The sequence below is a fragment of the Pelodiscus sinensis genome, chromosome 25 (assembly GCF_052426305.1).
Source record: "Pelodiscus sinensis isolate ZL-2025 chromosome 25, ASM5242630v1, whole genome shotgun sequence".
NCBI lineage: Eukaryota > Metazoa > Chordata > Testudines > Trionychidae > Pelodiscus > Pelodiscus sinensis.
The window spans coordinates 336401-354498 of NC_143076.1; the positions used below are offsets into that span (position 1 = coordinate 336401).

General features: G+C 53.7%; 1 protein-coding gene across 1 annotated transcript; it reads right to left on the minus strand.

Annotated features, from left to right (window-relative positions):
* Positions 1–12647: 12647 nt before the first annotated feature.
* Positions 12648–15118, minus strand: LOC149521603 (uncharacterized). The gene has a single exon (XM_089773313.1). It carries the CDS (start codon positions 15077–15079, stop codon positions 13631–13633), a length of 1449 nt encoding a protein of 482 aa, XP_089629439.1. The 5' UTR covers positions 15080–15118; the 3' UTR covers positions 12648–13630.
* Between the last annotated feature and the right edge of the window lie 2980 nt (positions 15119–18098).

Below are 18098 nucleotides of genomic sequence, written 5' to 3' on the forward strand. Positions count from 1 at the left end.
TAGTTCGAACTAGGAGGGTAATGTAGGCATACCGCACTTGCAGATGAAGCCCGGGATTTGAATTTCCCGGGCTTCATTTGCATAAGGCGGGGCGCCGCCATTTTTAAAAGCCCGCTGGTTCGAACCCCGTGCAGCGCGGCTACACGGGGCACGAACTAGGTAGTTCGAACTAGGCTTCCTAGTTCCAACTACCGTTACTCCTCATTCCACGAACTAGCGGGGTAGTGTCGACATACCCTATGAGACAATGTGCTTGTTTCACCTGGGTTGCAGAGAGGGTGTTTCCCAGCTGTGGCTCTCTTTCCTCCCCCAGATCAGGTATTTCCGGCCCTAGAGTGGGCTCCGCTGGCTAGGGGGTAATCATCAGGGCCTCCCGTTCTCGCCAGTGCTTCAGGAAATTTACATGAAATATTTGGGTTTTCTTCTTCCGATCCGGTTGATAGATCTCATAGTTCACCGGCCCGACCTGACGAGTGACCTCACCGGTGTATGAGGCCCGGGGCCATCTGGGGCACGGATATTGCTGGGGTGTCGGAGGGGTTTTGCTCGGGAGGCTTCAGGCAGGCTGCTGAAGCGCTCCGTGGGACTGGTTTGTGGCCTGTTTGGAAAGGTCACCAGTCTGGGGGCTGTAAGGAGCCCCGAATTTGAGCAATTCGCCCTGAGCGGATGCCCTCAGCTGTGCCCAGACACGGCCCGGTCCGGTCCGGTCCGTCACACATGGCAACGGATGCCAAAGGAAATATGATGACACAACAGGGGGGGGCGGGCTTGTCCAATGAGATGCTTTGTCTCCATGCCCCTTTCCTGGGCTTCGCCCAGCATGACTGAGCCTGGAAATGTCTTTTCAGGGCAGGAAAGTGGCTCTTTCCGAGGGGGAATGCCAAACCCTTCTGCTGGGCGAGTTTCTTCTGGAATTCCCTGCCCCTGTCGTAACCCGGCAGCCCGTGAGTTATTGCCTCCTCTGCACTCACTGGGTGGGGGGTTGCTGTGGCAGGAGGCACCAGACGTATCATCCCACCTGGGCTTCTATTGGACATTTTCCTTTGTTTTGAGTTTTTTGCAAATGAAAGGAGACAGAACGGTCAGTTAGAAGCACAAATGGCTTGTGTGAGGTTTAGTTTCAAATAGACATTTTCCTGCCAGTTTGGATTTGGTTGCCCAAATCCAAATTGTCACCGCAAAGCACAGGAAAAGATCGCCTTTCAATGCTAAATTATTGTGTGGAATGCCCAAGATCATTGCACGTGAAGTGTTTGAGGGCAAAGATTTAACTGAAATTAAACGATTTGTGCTTTAAAAATGTTGGTAAAATATTGTAGAAAAACTTCAATAAGCTTTTTTTTTCATACGCAACGTTTTCGGTGCAGTCTGTTGCCCTCTGTTGCATGGCATCAGAACTGCAAGAGTATGTCATTAATGGGTATGTCTACACTACAGCACGAATTCGAACGAACTGAATTCGAATTAGTTAATTCGAACTAAGCTAATTTGAACTAGTGTATCTAGACCTAAAAGCTAATTTGAATTCAATCGGGGGACTGTCAGGATCCAGGAGGCCCTGCAGGAGAGCTTCCACCCAAGGAGCCTGCAGAGCCACCCTAGTCCTCCCCATCGGGGGCTCATGCCCCATTCCTCCCTCACCTTCTTCCACTTACCCCTCCCTAGCCCCCCTTCCTGATGTAAAAAAAAATAAAGGACACGTGTGTTCAAAAATACAAACTCTCTTTATTTAACAAAACTGGGGAGGGGAAATAAAACTGTGGGGAGACGGGGGAAAGGAGGCAGGAAAGGGCAGGAGAGAGTGTGGGAGAGGGGAGGGGGAAAACTGGGAGGAGGGAGCTGGAAGGGGAAAGCAAGGGGAAAGAGGGGGAGGGGAAACTCAGGGATCGGGGTGGGGGTGACGCTGGGCCAACCGCCTCCCAGCACGGCAAGGGAGGGGGCCTCGGCGTCCCCGGGGGGATGGGGTGGAGGGTGCAGAGGTTGAGGTGGGGGGTGTGGACATTGAGGAGGAGGAGGGTGTGGGGGTTGAGGAGGAAGAGGTGGGAGGGGGGCAGGAGTGGGAGGAGGGACAGTTGTTGGGGGGGCAGCAGGCGCAGGATCAGCACAGGGCACCATGCTCTGCAGCAGGGCCTGCAGATTTGCATTTCTGGCTCGGTCCTCAGCCAGCTGCTCCTGGCGGAGCTGCAGGTCTTCCCACATCCAGGCCTTGACGGTGTGGTGCAGGGCTCGCAAGGACCCCAGGTGCTGGTCCCAGTACTCCTGCTCTGTGGTGGCGGACCGGAGCAGGCCATGGGTGCGGGAGCATGTCCCGGGTGGGGTGGTGCGCCCTGCACGAGCAGCTGGTACAGCTGTAGAGAAAGAGAGTGGTCACTTCTCCCTGGGGACACAGTAGATGATGCCCAGCCCCCTCCCCCCGCCCCGCAACGTGAGGGCGACCATGCCCTGCACCGTCAGAGCCGCTGTGCTTGTACAGAGGCCATGGTCAGGATGTCTGGCTCTCCCCGGGACGGGGAGCTGCCCCAAGACTGCACCCATGTCCCTGTGCCATGTATAGTGTGGCCGGGGCGGTGGGCGGGCGGGGGGGGGGGGGAGATGTCCCCTGCCTCCATGTAGAGGAGACGTGTGGAGGGAAAGCATCCTGCTGGCTCCCGCCCCAGGGTCAGGAGCATGTCAGGTCTCTTCAGACATGCATGTGCCTATTGGGCCACGGCCCCTGGGTGTCACGCAGCTGGAGCGTGGCCTGGCATGTGCTTGCACGTGCACAGGTGTCTGTGTGATCCGTGGGAGGCATGGCCCACGTGCGCGGTCCCTGGTCTCCCTCCCGCCTCCTCCCCCGAACTACTTAATTGGAACTACTTCCCCGGTACGGTCTCCCTGGATGACCCTGCCGACTCCAGTGCTGGAACTCCTTGTGGTGGCCCCTCCGGTGTGCCCAGGTCAGGGCCCTCCAGTCCCGGCTCGCTGCCTCCCGGGCTGGCACGGACCGCCCCGCCCCCCAAGAGTCGGTCGAGGGCAGGGAAGTAGGGGCAGGTGGCAGCCCCTGCTGCGGCGCCGCCCCTGGTGGCCATGGCGTACGCCTGCCGCAGCTGTTTTACTTTCAGGTGCACCTGCTCCTGGGTGGCCTGTGTCCCTTTCGGGCCATGGCGGCCGCTATGCGCCCGTAGACGGCCACGTTCCTCCTCCTAGTACAGAGATCATGGACGCTGGGGGCCTGCCCCCAAACCTCAATGAGGTCCATGACCTCCACACTAGACCAGGAGGGTGCGCGCCATCTACGGCCCCTGGCTGGCCCCTGGGTGCTGGGGGACTGGGCGGGGGGACAGCTCGCTGGCACTGGCTGCCTGGCTCATCCTACAGCCCCTGGTTCGGGGCAGAGACTGCTGGCAGGGCTGGCTCTGGCAAGTGCCGTCTGGCCAGAGTCTACCCCTTTAAGGGCCCCAGGGCAGGGGAGAGGAGAGGAGTTTTCCTGCTTTGGCCCAGAGCAGCCACCAGGGGAACCTGGGGAGGGCTGGGCTCCAGCTACTTCGAATTAAGTGGCTACACAGCCCTTAATTCCAACTACTGAATTCGAATTTGGCGTTACTCCTGGTAGAATGAAGTTTACCTAGTTCGAATTAAGTCCAAACTAGCGGTTTGTATGTGTAGCACCTATGAAAGTTACTTCCAACTAACGGCTGTTAGTTCGAATTAACTTTGTAGTGTAGACATACCCATAGTTCCTATACAACTAACAGCTAATGGGTAGTCTCCAGTAGTTTAAATCTTGGGGCATTTGGAAAAGGAGGGGGAGCTACATGTGTGCGGGGTGTATTGTTGCCCTCTGCTGGATGGACTGTAAATGCTTTATGTATGTATCATATGCCCTATAGTGCTAACAGTTAATGGAGATTCTCCTCTAGCTCACACCTGGCATTTTCTAAAGTAATATATGTGTGTGTATGTGCGAGAAAGAGCAAGAGCCTGGGGGCTCCCTCATGTCTCCTCCCCATCCTGATCTGCTTGGCTTAAGTGCAGGAAAGAAGAAGTAGTGAGCTTTGTGTATTTGACATCAGGTGGAAGCAGGGGAATGGAGGAGTAGTGGGAACAAGAGCACTTGGCTTCTTTTCCTGCAGACCGAGAGGGGTGGGGACTGGGTTGAGCTATATAAATCAGATGCCGCTCCATGCCTCAGTTTCCCCCTTCATACAATGCCGATGACACAGAGAATGTTTGTAAAGTGCCTTGTTGTTAGCCCATGGGGCAGAGGGGGAAACTCGGTCTCAGAAGCAGACTGGGGGGAGGTAAAACCCTACCTAGGCAGCGCTGGTTCCACTACGTCACGCTGCCAGACCGGTCTGAGTGGGTCCCTCTCTTGGCTGCTCCTCCCCCCAGGAGGAGTGGGTTCCTCTCCATCGGCTGCAGGAACCAGCATTTCAAGGTCTTTGCCAATGGGCAGCCGTTCTGCAATTCAGCTCTGCCGCGGCTTCCAGCAGATCGATGCTGGAGCCCGACCGGTGCCGCTGTCCAGACGGAGATGAGTGGCACACACACGACACCCCCCTACGGCCGCCCTCGCAGACCCAATAAACCTCTCCCTTTCGCAGAACGACTCTGCTCCTGCGTGGTTCTGGGGCTACTTGTGTGTGTGTCCTAGACCCCCTTTCTGCTCAGCGCAGATAGAGACTCCTCTGCAGGTAGAGCTGAGTGCGACGCCTGCACTGGGATGGCGTATTGGGATAATGTACTGACAGCTCCTCTGCGCCACCCCTCCTCTTCCTGCCGCTGCAACATCAAATTAACCTTCCTGGTCTGCCCCCGTCCTCCCTCCGGTACCAGGAGACCCCTCGCATGATGGGAGGGGCTGCAAACTGGGGAGCAGGCTACTGCAGGGCTGAGGGCAGCAAACCAGCCCCCAGAGCCCTGCAGGGCCTGGCCACGGGGAAGGGGAACTGATGTGAGCAGCATTTAGAGCTGGGGGGGGGCTGCGGGGAGGAGGCCAACGGAGCCACGAGCAGGACAGGGGGTGAGCCAGCACCAGTGAGTCTCAGGGGGTATGTCTACACTACCCCGCTAGTTCGAACTAGGGGGGTAATGTATGCATACCGAACTTGCTAATGAAGCCCGGGATTTGAATTTCCCGGGCTTCATTAGCATAAAGCCGGTGCCGCCATTTTTAAAAGCCGGCTAGTGCAAACCCCGTGCCGTGGAACGAGGAGTACAGATAGTTCGGAATGGCTACGTAGTCCGAACTATCTAGCCCGTGCCGCGTGTAGCCGCGCGGCACGGGGTTCGCACTAGCCGGCTTTTAAAAATGGCGGCGCCGGCTTTATGCTAATGAAGCCCGGGAAATTCAAATCCCGGGCTTCATTAGCAAGTTCGGTATACATACATTACCCCCCTAGTTCGAACTAGCGGGGTAGTGTAGAAATACATACCCAGGGGGACTAGAGCCTCCAGGCCTGGCCCCCGTTGAGAGAGAAGCTCAGAGATTGGAGCTGGGGCAGCCAGGAGCCCCCCACTGCTTTGTGGGGTGCAGAACAATGACTGCTCCCGAGGGGGGAAAGGAAGGTGCCTGCACTGCAGGGCCTCCCTGGAGAGACAGTATCGGTCCCTGGCAGACAAAGGTGGAACCAGTTCCAGGGCCTGGCCAGGAAAGAGCCCAAGTCCTGGGAGAAATCAGGCTCCATGCTCAGCTGTGAGTCCGAGTCCCATAGACAAAAGCGCCCCAGGGCAGTGGTGGATTCTCCACATGTCAATGCAGGCTGTGACGTAGTGGGGGTACCTGGCTGGTTTCTATGCTGCTGGCTCTGGGGTAACCCCCACTGGCTGTCGTGGGGGCCATGACCCAGCAAAACAGGATGAGTCACTATGCAAACCAGTGACCAGACACCCCCCATGGAGAGGAACAAAGGAAGGTGGAATGCTGCCCTGGCTGGGGGGCAGGGCTGGAAGTGAGAGAGTTGGTGGCTGGCTGTCTGTGAGGATGGAGGAGACAGCCTAGGGAGAGGAGCTGGAGTTTAGGGGCCCAGTCTCCCCCCAACTCAAGGGGGCCTGAGGCATCCTAGCCCAGCTCTGTGACCAGATTACATCTGTGCTGTGCTGTATCCTGGAGAGGCAATAAACTTCCTCTATTCCACCGGCTGGTGCGGTCTGTTTGTGCCATTTCGGGGTGCAGGAGACAGGGGACCCCCAACGCGCCATCACACTGGTGTCAGGAGTGGGATCCACTGCACCCCGTGGATGAAGCTCCCAGTGGCAAGGACAAGGCGCCGTAGAAGCAAGAGCCCTGGAGCCAGGCGTGCTGGAGGCAGAGCGAAGCGGTTCCTGCGAATCGTGGGGCGCTGCAGCACTAGACTGGTGAGTCTGCACCGAGGGACCCAGCAGGCAGATGGCCTACGCCCGACTCTTGAAGGCAGAGCTGGTGGGGCTGTGCAGAGAGAGGGGCTTGCCTGTGCGGAAAGCAACCAAGGCCCAGCTGATTGCCCAGCTGGAGGAGAATGATCATCCACAGGGCCAGGATCTTGTCCCCAGGGGAAGCAGCCAGACCCCCCCTGAGAGTGTGTCAGGCTCAGAGAGGGGGAGGAGCGCTGGAACCCAACGGAGAGATGAGACAGCGTCTCCCGGGAGGCCTGCAAGTAATAGCCCATCTAGGGCAGGGGCCAGCCCAGCGGAGCTGCAGCGGCTGGAGATCCAGCTGCGGATCAAGGAATTGGAAGTAGAGGACCGAGAGAAGGAGCGCCAGGACCGAGAGAGGGAGCGCCAGAACCGAGAGAGGGAGCGCCAGAACCGAGAGAGGCAGCGACAGCATGAGCTGGCCATGGCAGAGCGGAGAACCGGCGGGGCACCAGCTGCGCCAAGTGCGGATGGGCCCCAAGGTCCCAGGACTGCCAGACGCTTGGAGAGGCTCGTGGTGGCCCAATTGAAGGACGTGGGCGACATAGACGGGTTCCTCAGTGCCTTTGAGAGGGCCTGTGGACTGCAACGGGTTCCCCCAGCTGACTGGCTGCAGGAGCTCATCCCCGCACTGAACCAGGAGGTGGCCAGAGTGCTCAGTCAGCTGGAGGACCTACAGCCAGGGGATTACAACCGAGTCAAGGAGGCCCTGCTGCACAAGTTCGGGCTGACCCCCGAGATGTACAGGAAGAAGTTCCGGGGGGTACAGAAAGGGCCACGGGAGACCTATGTGGACCTGGCCTTCCGCCTGGCGCAATACGGCCGCAAGTGGGTGTCTGGAGTCGGAGCCCAGACCGCAGAGGAGCTGCTCAAGCTGGTCATGATGGAGCAGTTCTATGAAGCGTGCCCACCCAAACTGAGGCTGTGGCTCAAGGACCGGAGACCAGAGAACCCCCAGGAGGCTGGGAGGCTGGCGGATGAGTTCACGGAGAGCCGGTCCGGGTGTGAACCGGAGTCCCGGAGAGAGAGGGAACCGCGCAGAGACCGGATCTTGGCTGAGCAACGGAGAGAGACACCTCCGAGGCGAGCCCCAGGGACCAGGACCAGTCATCGATACCCCAGAGAACCAGCCAGGCCCTGGACAGAGACAGCCCAAAGCCTAACTTGCCAGCGCTGTGGGCAAAAAGGCCACAAGAGGGCTCAGTGCACCAGGTCCCAGGACCGGGGACTTTCCAGGGTTAACTGGCTGGGGCGGGAGGAAGGGCAGGCTGCCCCAGAGGCAGGGGCTGGCAGGCAAACCTCAGCTCAGAGAGAGGGGAAGGATGCTCAGTGCACCTCCCCTGGGAGGTCTGATTCTCAGGAGGCGGATTTCTCTGTCTACCGTGTGGGGGCAGGACGGCCCCTGCGGAGCGAGTGCCTCATACCCCTGGAGGTGGATGGTAGGAAGGTGACGGGCTTCTGGCACACGGGGGCGGAGGTGACTCTGGCCCGATCCGACATAGTGGCCCCAGAGCGGATACTACCCCACGCGCAGCTGACCCTGAAGGGCATAGACGGGTCCCCGTTTAAGGTGCCTGTAGCCAGGGTGCATCTGAAATGGGGGGCGAAGGAAGGCCTCAAGGAAGTGGGCGTGCACCCGCACTTGCCCACCGAGGTGCTGATGGGGAATGACCTAGAGGAGTGGCCCCATGAATCCCAGCGGGCTCTAGTCACCACCCAGAGCCAGCGGGGGGCTGACAACGTGGGTCCAGGGAAGGACTCCTGGCAGCAGCCTCAGGGTCCCATCCCAGTGGACACGGGGTCCAGCCAGGCTGGGACTCCGGACCTAGGCAGAGGTGGGGGACAGGTCCCGATCCCTGCCTCAGCAGCTGAATTCCAGGCTGAGGTGCAGGCAGACCCCTCCTTGCAGAGGCTGAGGGACCAGGCTGGCCTCCGTGCAGCTCAGCCCCGGGGGAGAGGTGGCCAGGAGAGATTCCTGCGGGAGCGTGGGCTCCTGTTCCGTGAGTGGCTCCCCCCCAGGAAGGTGAGGGCATGGAGGGTCCAGCGGCAGCTGGTCGTCCCCCGAAAGTATCGCCTTAAGCTGCTGTATTTGGCCCACGATGTCCCCGTTGGGGGCCACCGGGGGATCCGGAGCACCCAGCTGAGGCTGCTCCAGCACTTCTATTGGCCGGGAATCTTTACAGCCGTGCAGCGGTACTGCCGGTCCTGTGACTCCTGCAAGAGGGGCGGGAAGGCCCAAGACAGTAGGAAAGCGGCTTGGGGGTCTCTACCCCAGATAGACCCTCTGGGCTTGCTGAGAGAGTTATGGGAGGGGAAGACCTCCCTGGATGGAGCATCGGGAATGGAAGCCGCCCTGGCTGTCCAGAGAAGGCTCGCTGGGCTCATGGCCCCGGCCCGAGAGACCCCGGCCAGAGATCAAGGCCAGCGGAAGGGTGGGTGTGACCCCCGAGGACAGGCCCGTGCCAGTCGCCCTGGAGCGGGGCGGCGAGTGGACAGAGGGAAGCCAGCTCATGTGGGGCCTCATCAGGCCCAAGTCAAGGGGAGCACCCATGTCCCCAGGGCGGGTTCCCACGCAGAGGACCCGAACTTCCCTAGGTCACGAGCGGAGTGACCCTGCTCAGTTCGCTCTCGGAGGGGGGAGAACTGTGACGTAGTGGGGGTACCTGGCTGGTTTCTATGCTGCTGGCTCTGGGGTAACCCCCACTGGCTGTCGTGGGGGCCATGACCCAGCAAAACAGGATGAGTCACTATGCAAACCAGTGACCAGACACCCCCCATGGAGAGGAACAAAGGAAGGTAGAATGCGGCCCTGGCTGAGGGGCAGGGCTGGAAGGGAGTTAGTTAGTTGCTGGCTGGCTGGGAGCATGGAGGAGACAGCCTAGGGAGAGGAGCTGGAGTTTAGGGGCCCAGTCTCCCCCCAACTCAAGGGGGCCTGAGGCATCCTAGCCCAGCTCTGTGACCAGATTACATCTGTGCTGTGCTGTATCCTGGAGAGGCAATAAACTTCCTCTATTCCACCGGCTGGTGCGGTCTGTTTGTGCCATTTCGGGGTGCAGGAGACGGGGGACCCCCAACGCGCCGTCACACTGGAACTGCTCAGTCTGATCCACCTGGTCCCGGCTGGATTCTAGGCACGGAACACTGGGTGAAAGGGTCGGAATTTTATTCCCCAGCTGGGGCTTTGTCCCTTAGAACCACTGGGGCCGTGGGGGTTTCTCCTGTTTGGTTTCTCTTTCCCTCCGTCCCGCCCGCATTTCTCTTCTTTTCTTGTCTCTTTTGTCCTCTTCTGCTCCCCACCCCACATGAAGAGCTGGTCTCCCAGGAGTCAAACCAGAAAGGTGGGGCAGAAATAGTGCTCTGACTGGGATCGCCCCCATGATGTGGCCATGCTTTGGGCTCTTTGGTGAGAACGTTCCACCGCCCTCCCTCAGTCTCTCCGATTGGCAGGACAGGGGCATTGATGGGGAGGAGTCTCAGGTCCTTGTCCTTGTGCAAGTCTGAGCCAGTACGTCAGACCCAAGGAGATGTTTCGCTAAGGTTGGTGGTTCTCTGTGTTCACTGTCTTGGGCCCAGACCCACTTCCTCAGATCATATTCTGGAAGACAGTTGGCATTACCATATACACCAAAGGAATAGAATGAAAGAAGTGAACACATTATTAACCTGACAAATTAGATTAAGTACAGAAGGTGGGGTGACGGAGAGGTAGGGAGGGAAGAGCTGTTAATGAATGGCTAATCAGGGGCTGATGAGTGGGGAAGCTATCATTGTAATGGGCAAGGGAATTAGCATCTTTGTATCTTTGGCACATCTCTTATTTTGAGTTCAGGGAGCTGTGTAGACACACCCTAAGGTGCTACAGGACAAGTCCTTGTCTTTTAAAGTTACAGACTCCCAGGGCTGCCCCTCTGAAACTAGTTCTGTGACATCCTTTGGAAGCCCTTCCCACTCTGCTGTTGCTGTCAATGATGTGTTAAATGGGAGGGAGGGAGATGTTCTCTTATAACCTCAGCCCCTGATTTCCCCTCCTCTCCTCCAGCCAGGGCAGAGCAGGGCAAGGGCCCGGCCGGCCACAGGGATGGAGTCAGCTCCCTGCTGGGCACGGGGCTGTCCCTGCCTCCTGAGAGGAGATGCCCAGGCCCAGCCCCTGAGGAGCCAGCTGCACTGCAGGGGTAGGACCAGGCTATGGGGAGCATCTCTGAGTCATGAGCTCTAGCTGCTCCTTATCGAGTGAGGCTGAGTCTAGGCTGCAAGTTTTTGCAGCAGAGAGTATGCTAATGACTCATTAGCATGAGTTGCGATGTCATTAGCATATTTCGTGCTGATGCTTTTTGCACAAGGGGTTTTTGCGCAAAAAGGAACAGCGTAGCCACTTCCGTTTTTCGCCATAAAGCCCTTTTGCACCAGATCCGGAGAGGCATAAGGATCTTGTGCAAAAAGGAGGTTTTGAGCAAAACAGAAACGACTACCCTGCTTCTTTTTGTGCAAACACCCCCTTGCGCAAAAACCATCAGTCCCTCATTAGCATACTCTCTGCTGCAAAAACCTCTCAGCGTAGACAAGCCCGAGAGCAGTAAAACCAGCAGCAAAAGAAGAACAGAAGCAGCAGCAGAAACAGCAGCAGCAGAAGGCGGCGGAGCAGCGGAAGGAGCAGAAGTAGCATCAGCAGAAGAATCAAAAGAGGAAGAAGCAGAAGAAGTAACAACAACAGAAGGTACAGCAGAAAGAGGAACAACAGGAAAAGAAGCTGCAGTAGCACAAACAAAAGAAGAAGAAGCATGAAAAAAGCAGGGGCAGAAGAAGTAGTAGAAAAAGAATAGTAAAAGAAACAGGACGTAGTAGCAGAAGAAGAAGAAGAATTAAAAGAAGCAGCAGTGGCACAAGAAGAAAAGTAGCAGCAGCAGGAGAAAAAGCAGAAGAAGAAGGAACAGAAAAAGCATCAGTAGCAGAAGAATCAGTAACAGATTGAAAGGAAGCAGAAACAGGACAGAAACAGCCACAGAATCAGCAGCAGCAGCAGCAGAAGAGACAGCAACAGATTGAGGCAAAAGTGGCAGCAGCCAGGGGCAGATGACCGTTTTGCGGGGCCCCAGGCAGCATAATTTCGCGGGGCCCCCCCTTTGCCACAGCGCATGCGCAGTAATGCCATGCGCATGCGCGGTGGCACCACGGCGCATGCGCGGGGCTTTTTGAAGCGCGGGGCCCAGGGCGGCTGCCCCGTTCGCCCTGCCCTATATCCGCCCTTGGCAGCAGCAGTAGCAATACTAGAAGAAGCAACAAAAAGGATAGAGGAGCAGAAGCAGATGAAGCAGCAGGAGAAATATAAGAAGAAGCAGTGGCAGCAACAGAAAAGCAGCAGCAGTAGAAGTTGCAGTGGAATAAGAAACAGAAGAAGCAGCCTGAAAAGAAGTTGGGGCAGGGAAAGGTGCAGGAACAGAAGCTGATGAAGCAGCAGCAGAAACATTGGGAGAAGTAGCAGAAGAAATGTGGCAGGAGGAGAAGAAGAAATAGCAGAAGAAGGAGAAACAGGAGCACAGGAAAAGAGCAGAAGAAATAGGTGGTAGCAGCTACAGCAGTAGAAGAAACTCAGCAGAAGAAGCCGTGGCAGAAGAAGAAAACTAGCAGCAGATTAAGTAGTAATAACAAAGGAAGGAGTGTTACCAGATTTGCCCAATACTCTGGGGTATGCTCATTTATCAGGGTTACCCTTATGGGACTGGGGGAAGGTTAACAGTTCTATCAGTGTGCTGTTGGTGCTTACTGGGGCTCTCATATGGAGCTGAATTCTCCCTGCTGCCAATTCCCCCTCCCACTGGAGCTCTCCTGCAGGAACTAGGTTCCTCAGGATGGGGTTCTTCCCACCTTAGCAACACACACAGACACTCACACCCACTAATCAGAGCACGTCTGAGAGGACTGGGTACTCAGCACTCACAAGCTGACCCCCTCATATGTCCCTGGACTCAGCTGGCTGGGTTTCACAGCAATGCCACACTGCACCCTCATGTGCCTTTGGACTCCGTGGGCTGGATTAAACAGCACTTTAAGCTGCCATCCTCATAAGCCCCCAGGTTCAGCACCCCTTATCCCCACTTTCACACCACAGTCATTCACAGGTAAACCACACGATGAGCAAACCCCACAGGATTTTGGGCACTACAGGGATCTTTTGCTTGGGTACAAGAAGCGTTGTTGCAGAGCGAATGGGGAAGCCAAAACAACACCCCTTAAGGAAGAGTGAGCAAAAGAGAAAGAAAGAGAGAGAAGCAACCAGCTTAACAATGAAAGTGATTTATTTCTGAGTAGTGAATAGATATCAAACAGTTACAATATTAAATCTAACAATTACAATATTAAATCTAAATTGAAGCTGCTTACAAATGTTAGGTAACCATATAACAGTTTACACAGGGCAGGGTCAGGAGGCTATGCTTAGAGAGATAGTTGAGAGAGAGAGAGAAAGAGAGAGAGAGAGAGAGACCTCACCACTCCACGGAGCTTGCACTGATCGGGGTTCCCAGATGATGATGGTAGCCGGGGGTCCAGAGGGCAGGAGAAAAGCAGGACAGAGCCCCCAGCACGATCAGACAGGAGATGAAGAAGTCTCAATGGAACTGATGCAGTTTAAGTCCAGGTATCAGAACAGTTTTCTTGGGGCAAGGATAGGAGTTTTATAGAGATAGTTCAAAGAGAAAGAGGAGAGACAATAGAGACTGATCACACCTGGTTATGGGTGATGTTCCTTGAACGAGCTCACAATGCAACTTGGCAGTTTCAGTATTTTAGATGTCAATAGGATCGTTACTAGAATTGGTCTGATAATGACTAATTTGGGTGTGAGCAGGACTAGGTTCATTAGCATCTGGAGCAGGGATTTCCCATCAGGCAGTGCTTCTCTGCTTTCGGTGTCCCATAGTTCAGTGCGGTTCCTGCCTTGGAAGAGCTGCTCTCCATTCTGTATGCTAATGAGATGTCCCTCTGTTCCATCCTTAATGTAAATGAGGCTGGGGTGTTTCCTTAATTGTATCACCCTTGTCTGAAGCAGTTTAGGTGTGTCTTCCCTGGCCTTTTCTTTGCTTTGTCTTTGATTCTAGCAGAGGCCTGAGGGAGGGGAATGGTTTTCCATGAGTGTCACTCCCTGACTCCCCAAGAGCACAAGGCTGACAGGTGACCATGTTCTGGTTCCCCAATAATCACAGAGCTGGTGGGTAACAAGTCCCCCCGTTGATGGGGTGCTTGCGCTGAGCAAGTATCCCCATCACATCCTTAGTCCATGATAGTGAGTTTGGTCTTCAATCCATTGTAGCCGTCGCATCAGTCGTTGGATCCAGCAAACCAGTAGAATCAGACCAATTACTAGTATAATTTGGAAACCCATGATCACCACAAGGGGGTGAAGCATAATATTTAAAAGACCAGTTGCACTGGGGCTCCACCCAAGCAATGTCTCCCACCAGGAGTGATGGCCTGTGTCTGCAACTGTAGCTGCTAGCCTAGAGATCTCTTGGTTATAGTGCCGAATCTCAAGTTTACCCTTTTCTCCCAGAGTTTGGAGCTTCTGAAGCTCAAGTTGTAAGGAGGGATGATTTAATAGTCCCTTAATAACATTGAGACCCATTCCCAGTATAATGGGGGAAATCTCCTTGTATAGCTCAGGGTAGGCTTTGAGATGTTGTACAGTCCATATAGGCACAGTAAACTTGCTATCACAGGTAACAATTGTGGTTACATTACAGAAACAGCGATTAATGTAAGGCACCATGGGTTGAATCCAATATCCATTAATTAGTACAATGCTACATCTTGTTCTTACACAGACACATGCTTTACCAATATAGACAATAACAGACCCCTCTTCCTGGATAACATCAAAGGAACAGTGAGATTCATTTCCCGGTTGTGGGAAGAAACACTCATCATGTTCCTCTAAGGCTTGGTCTTCACAAATGTAGCCCAACCCTTCTCTCCTCCTACACCCTTTTACATTTACTGTGTTCCATACATTATCCTTCTGCCAGGCCCAAGTGTTGGGATCCTTGGAGTACATTACTGAATCATCATTAATTTGTAATCCCAGTGGGACAACAGGGTGAATTACTCTGATTTCTTTCCCTGCCACGGTTATGAGGAATAACTGCAGGCTTTGTTTGTCATGATTATATGAAGCATTAACTAATCTCCACCAAGGCTGGAGGACTAGTTCTTCGTCTGTTACATGGGGCCGTATTAAGTTGATTACCTCCATGGGAATCTGTCCTGCTAAGGCTTGCCGAATCATTCCCATGATTACATTTTGGGTGAGAGCCTGAGCTTGCTCACATGCAAAAGTCAATGAGATATTATTTTGGAGAGATTGCACACCAGATATGATTGACTCTTCATCTTTTTCTATGAGTTTTTCCCACCCAGGAAATACCTTACTTATTAGCTGCTGTTCCTCACTTAACTGTTTCAAAGAGGACGTTAAGGGGATTCCCATGTTCCCCATATTTTCGGTGGCATATGATAACTTATTAGCCAGAACCTCTATGTTTGCAGCATCAACTAAAGAAATTCCGGTTCCTACAGGTGCGAGCCAATCTTTTAACTCTCTTTTTACCCTATTTACATGATTGATCCCTTGCCACATTTTTACCCATTCACCCCAACCCCTATGGCTAGCTCCAATCAAGGGGGCACATACAGGTGCAATGTGAGAGATATTCATGCCTTCCAATTGGATTTGGAGTTCCTTCAGAGAAATCCGAGGTTGAACAACCAAATGTTCTTGTTGATCCAATTTTAACACATGAGGTCCAGAAATTGGGGCTTTTAAGTGTTGGAGGGGAGCAAGGTTTATAATCAGTGGGTCAAACTTTAAAACCGTTTTTGGTTGTGGACCCAATTCTAATGTGTACAAGCCAGACTCATAAAGTCCTTCTGAAATGGAAAGGTGCCCATAGAATTTGAACCGAATTGTTGGTGTGAGTTTGTCACAGCGTGTGCCCTGTAATGGAACTACCCAGTCTGGGGGACCTTGCTGAATCATGTCATGCCCTGCTACAGTCCAGTTTAGTGGTTCCCAGTTTACAAGGGACCGTGTGATATTCTTGCCGCTGGGTGTGATTAGAGACAGCTGCAGCTCCTCTTCGGGTAATGGAGGTGTCTGGATGCCAGCAACAATGACGACATGCAAGGGCATGGTTGGTCCCCAAACGGCTGAAGAAACCAGGACTATTCGGCACCTTTCACCACCTGGAAGGCTGTTGTTAGTGGCATTGGATGGTGCCACAACCCGACTGTGCTTTCGAGACCACAACGGCTTACACAAGAAGGGGATGGAGTCTGGTGTGGTCTTTGTTTCATAGCAAAACTTGAGTGACTCTCCGGTGGCAACCTGTGTGCAATTGGCCATACTTTCCCAGGAGCACCCAGAGGAGTTGCCAATAGCATGGAACTGATAGTGACACTGCAGGGCCAGGGGGTTGCTCCCATTTCAGCAGGCAGGCACCTCCATAGATTCAGGGGGATCACAGGTCCAGCATAGAGCTTGTGTAGCATCAGACTCCAGATACTTAGGGCCAGGAGAGTGCTGGGGCAACAGTGGGCTGTCATGGCTCTTGTTCAGGATCTGTGAAAGGGCAGAAAAGAGAAAACAAACTCCACACTCCCCCCGTATATACGGGGAGAATCAGGAATTATTATTACAGAGTGAATATGAAATAGTGGCCTATATAAGAATGGCCATAATAAGTCCAGTACTTCTTTGGCCTGTTCCTGCTTCAGCATCAGGGTAGGCACTGACAAGCCTAGCTGACGTATTTTTTTTTTAACAGCCCAAGCTGTTCCTTCTTGCTAGTCAAGAAGGGTGGCTGGCAGGATGGAGAAGTCAGTTATGCTATTTCTTGGAGGTCAGGTGGTTTCCCCTTCCACTCTTTAAGCTGTGAAGAATGAAACCATTTCCTCCAGGGTTTCCCATTTTTCCCATTCAGGATTTCTACCTGGTAAACACTGGGGCTAGCCCGATTCACAATGAAGCAGGGGCCATCCCAGGTGTGTGTCAGAGAATGCTGTTTTGCTGAAAACTTTCTGTACATTACTGGTTGGCCTAATTCCCATAATACCGGAGATTTTCCCCAGCCTAGTTTTTTGTCCATGTTTTGCTGCACTATGCCTAACTGGGTGGCCACTTGCTTGTGCAATGCAGCTAGAGTCTCTACCAAGGTTTGCACCCACTCATCTGTTACCACTTTCCCTTCCCAGGCACCAGGCAGTTCTACTCCCAACCACCAGCTTTCAGGCATGCGCATTCGCCTTCCAGTCATAACTCTGAAGGGAGTGTACCCATGAATTGCTTTTGAGCCTCTTAGAGCCATCAAAATGATTGGTAATTTTTCATCCCAATCCTTTCCTGAGCTCTTTACTTGTTTCTTTAGAGCTTCCTTTAATGTACGATTTGTTCGTTCAACTTGTCCAGAAGACTCTGGGTGTCCTGCTATGTGGAAACGTTGCTTAATGCCTAAAGCCCTACATAGCTCTTGCATAACCTCTCCCACAAAATGGGATCCTAAATCTGAATCAATTTCTCTCGGAATACCCATTCTGGAGAAAACTATATTAAAGAGCTGCTTAGCAGTGACTGCGGCAGTGTTGGTTTTAGTGGGGATGGCTTCCACCCATTTAGAGAAGGGATCTACTATTACTAGGCAGTATTTATTCCCCCTACTTGTGGTGGGTAAAGGGCCTATGTAATCTATCTGGATCCGAGACCAGGGACCTTCTATTCTTTGGTGTCCTAATGCATTTTTTTGAACCTGGCGATCGGCATTAACCATGGCACACTGCAGACAATTATCACACCACTGATCTATGTCTGTTTTCATGCCTGGCCACCATCCTGTATCCTTGACTCTATTTAAGGTATCTTGTTTTCCTTTATGTCCTTGCTCATGCACAAATTGAATCAGGTCTCCCCGTACCTGATTGGGGATTATCCAATGCCTTTCACCACCTGCATCCACTGCCCACCAGACATCTTCTACCTGCTCAATCCTGTATTTTCCTGTGTGATCTTTCCCTTTCTTGGCTAGGGACTGAATTTCTGTATCCCCATCTTGAAGGGTACCCAAGTCTAAGGTATCTATTCCTTGACCTAAAAGTTTTCCCCGAGTAGTTACTGCCTCTATTGGCTCCACCTGGTCTGTGTCTTTGTTATGGTCACTGATAGCAGCAGCTTTGGCTAAGGCATCAGCTCTGTTGTTCCAATGTGCTTCTTCTGAGTGATTTTTCTGATGTCCCTTTGTGTGAGTCACCCAAGTGTCTCCAGTTCTTTCCTTAATTAGATTTGCTATCTGTCTCCATTTGTCTGCATGAGAAATGACACGCCCATCTGCAGCTAGCATTTCTCTGCCCAGCCAAAGGGGGAGCCACACAGTGATTGCTCTGGCAGTCCAGTCCGAGTCAGTGTAAATAGTGACAGAGGTGTCCCGGGATTCATAAGCTAGGACAGCTCTAACTGCCTCAACTTCGGCTGCTTGGGCTGAATGGGGGCGAACTGGTCCTTGTAGCATCTCCACATCATTGATGCGGATGGCTCCATACCCTGTTCGGGGGTGACCCTGATGGTAGAAACTTGAGCCATCTGTAAACCAAATTGCAAATCCTTTTTGTTTAGCATCTGCAAGATTCATGCCTCCCTTGACTGGCCACTCAAGGTGTTTTAGAAAGGGCAGAGGGCAGGTATGTTC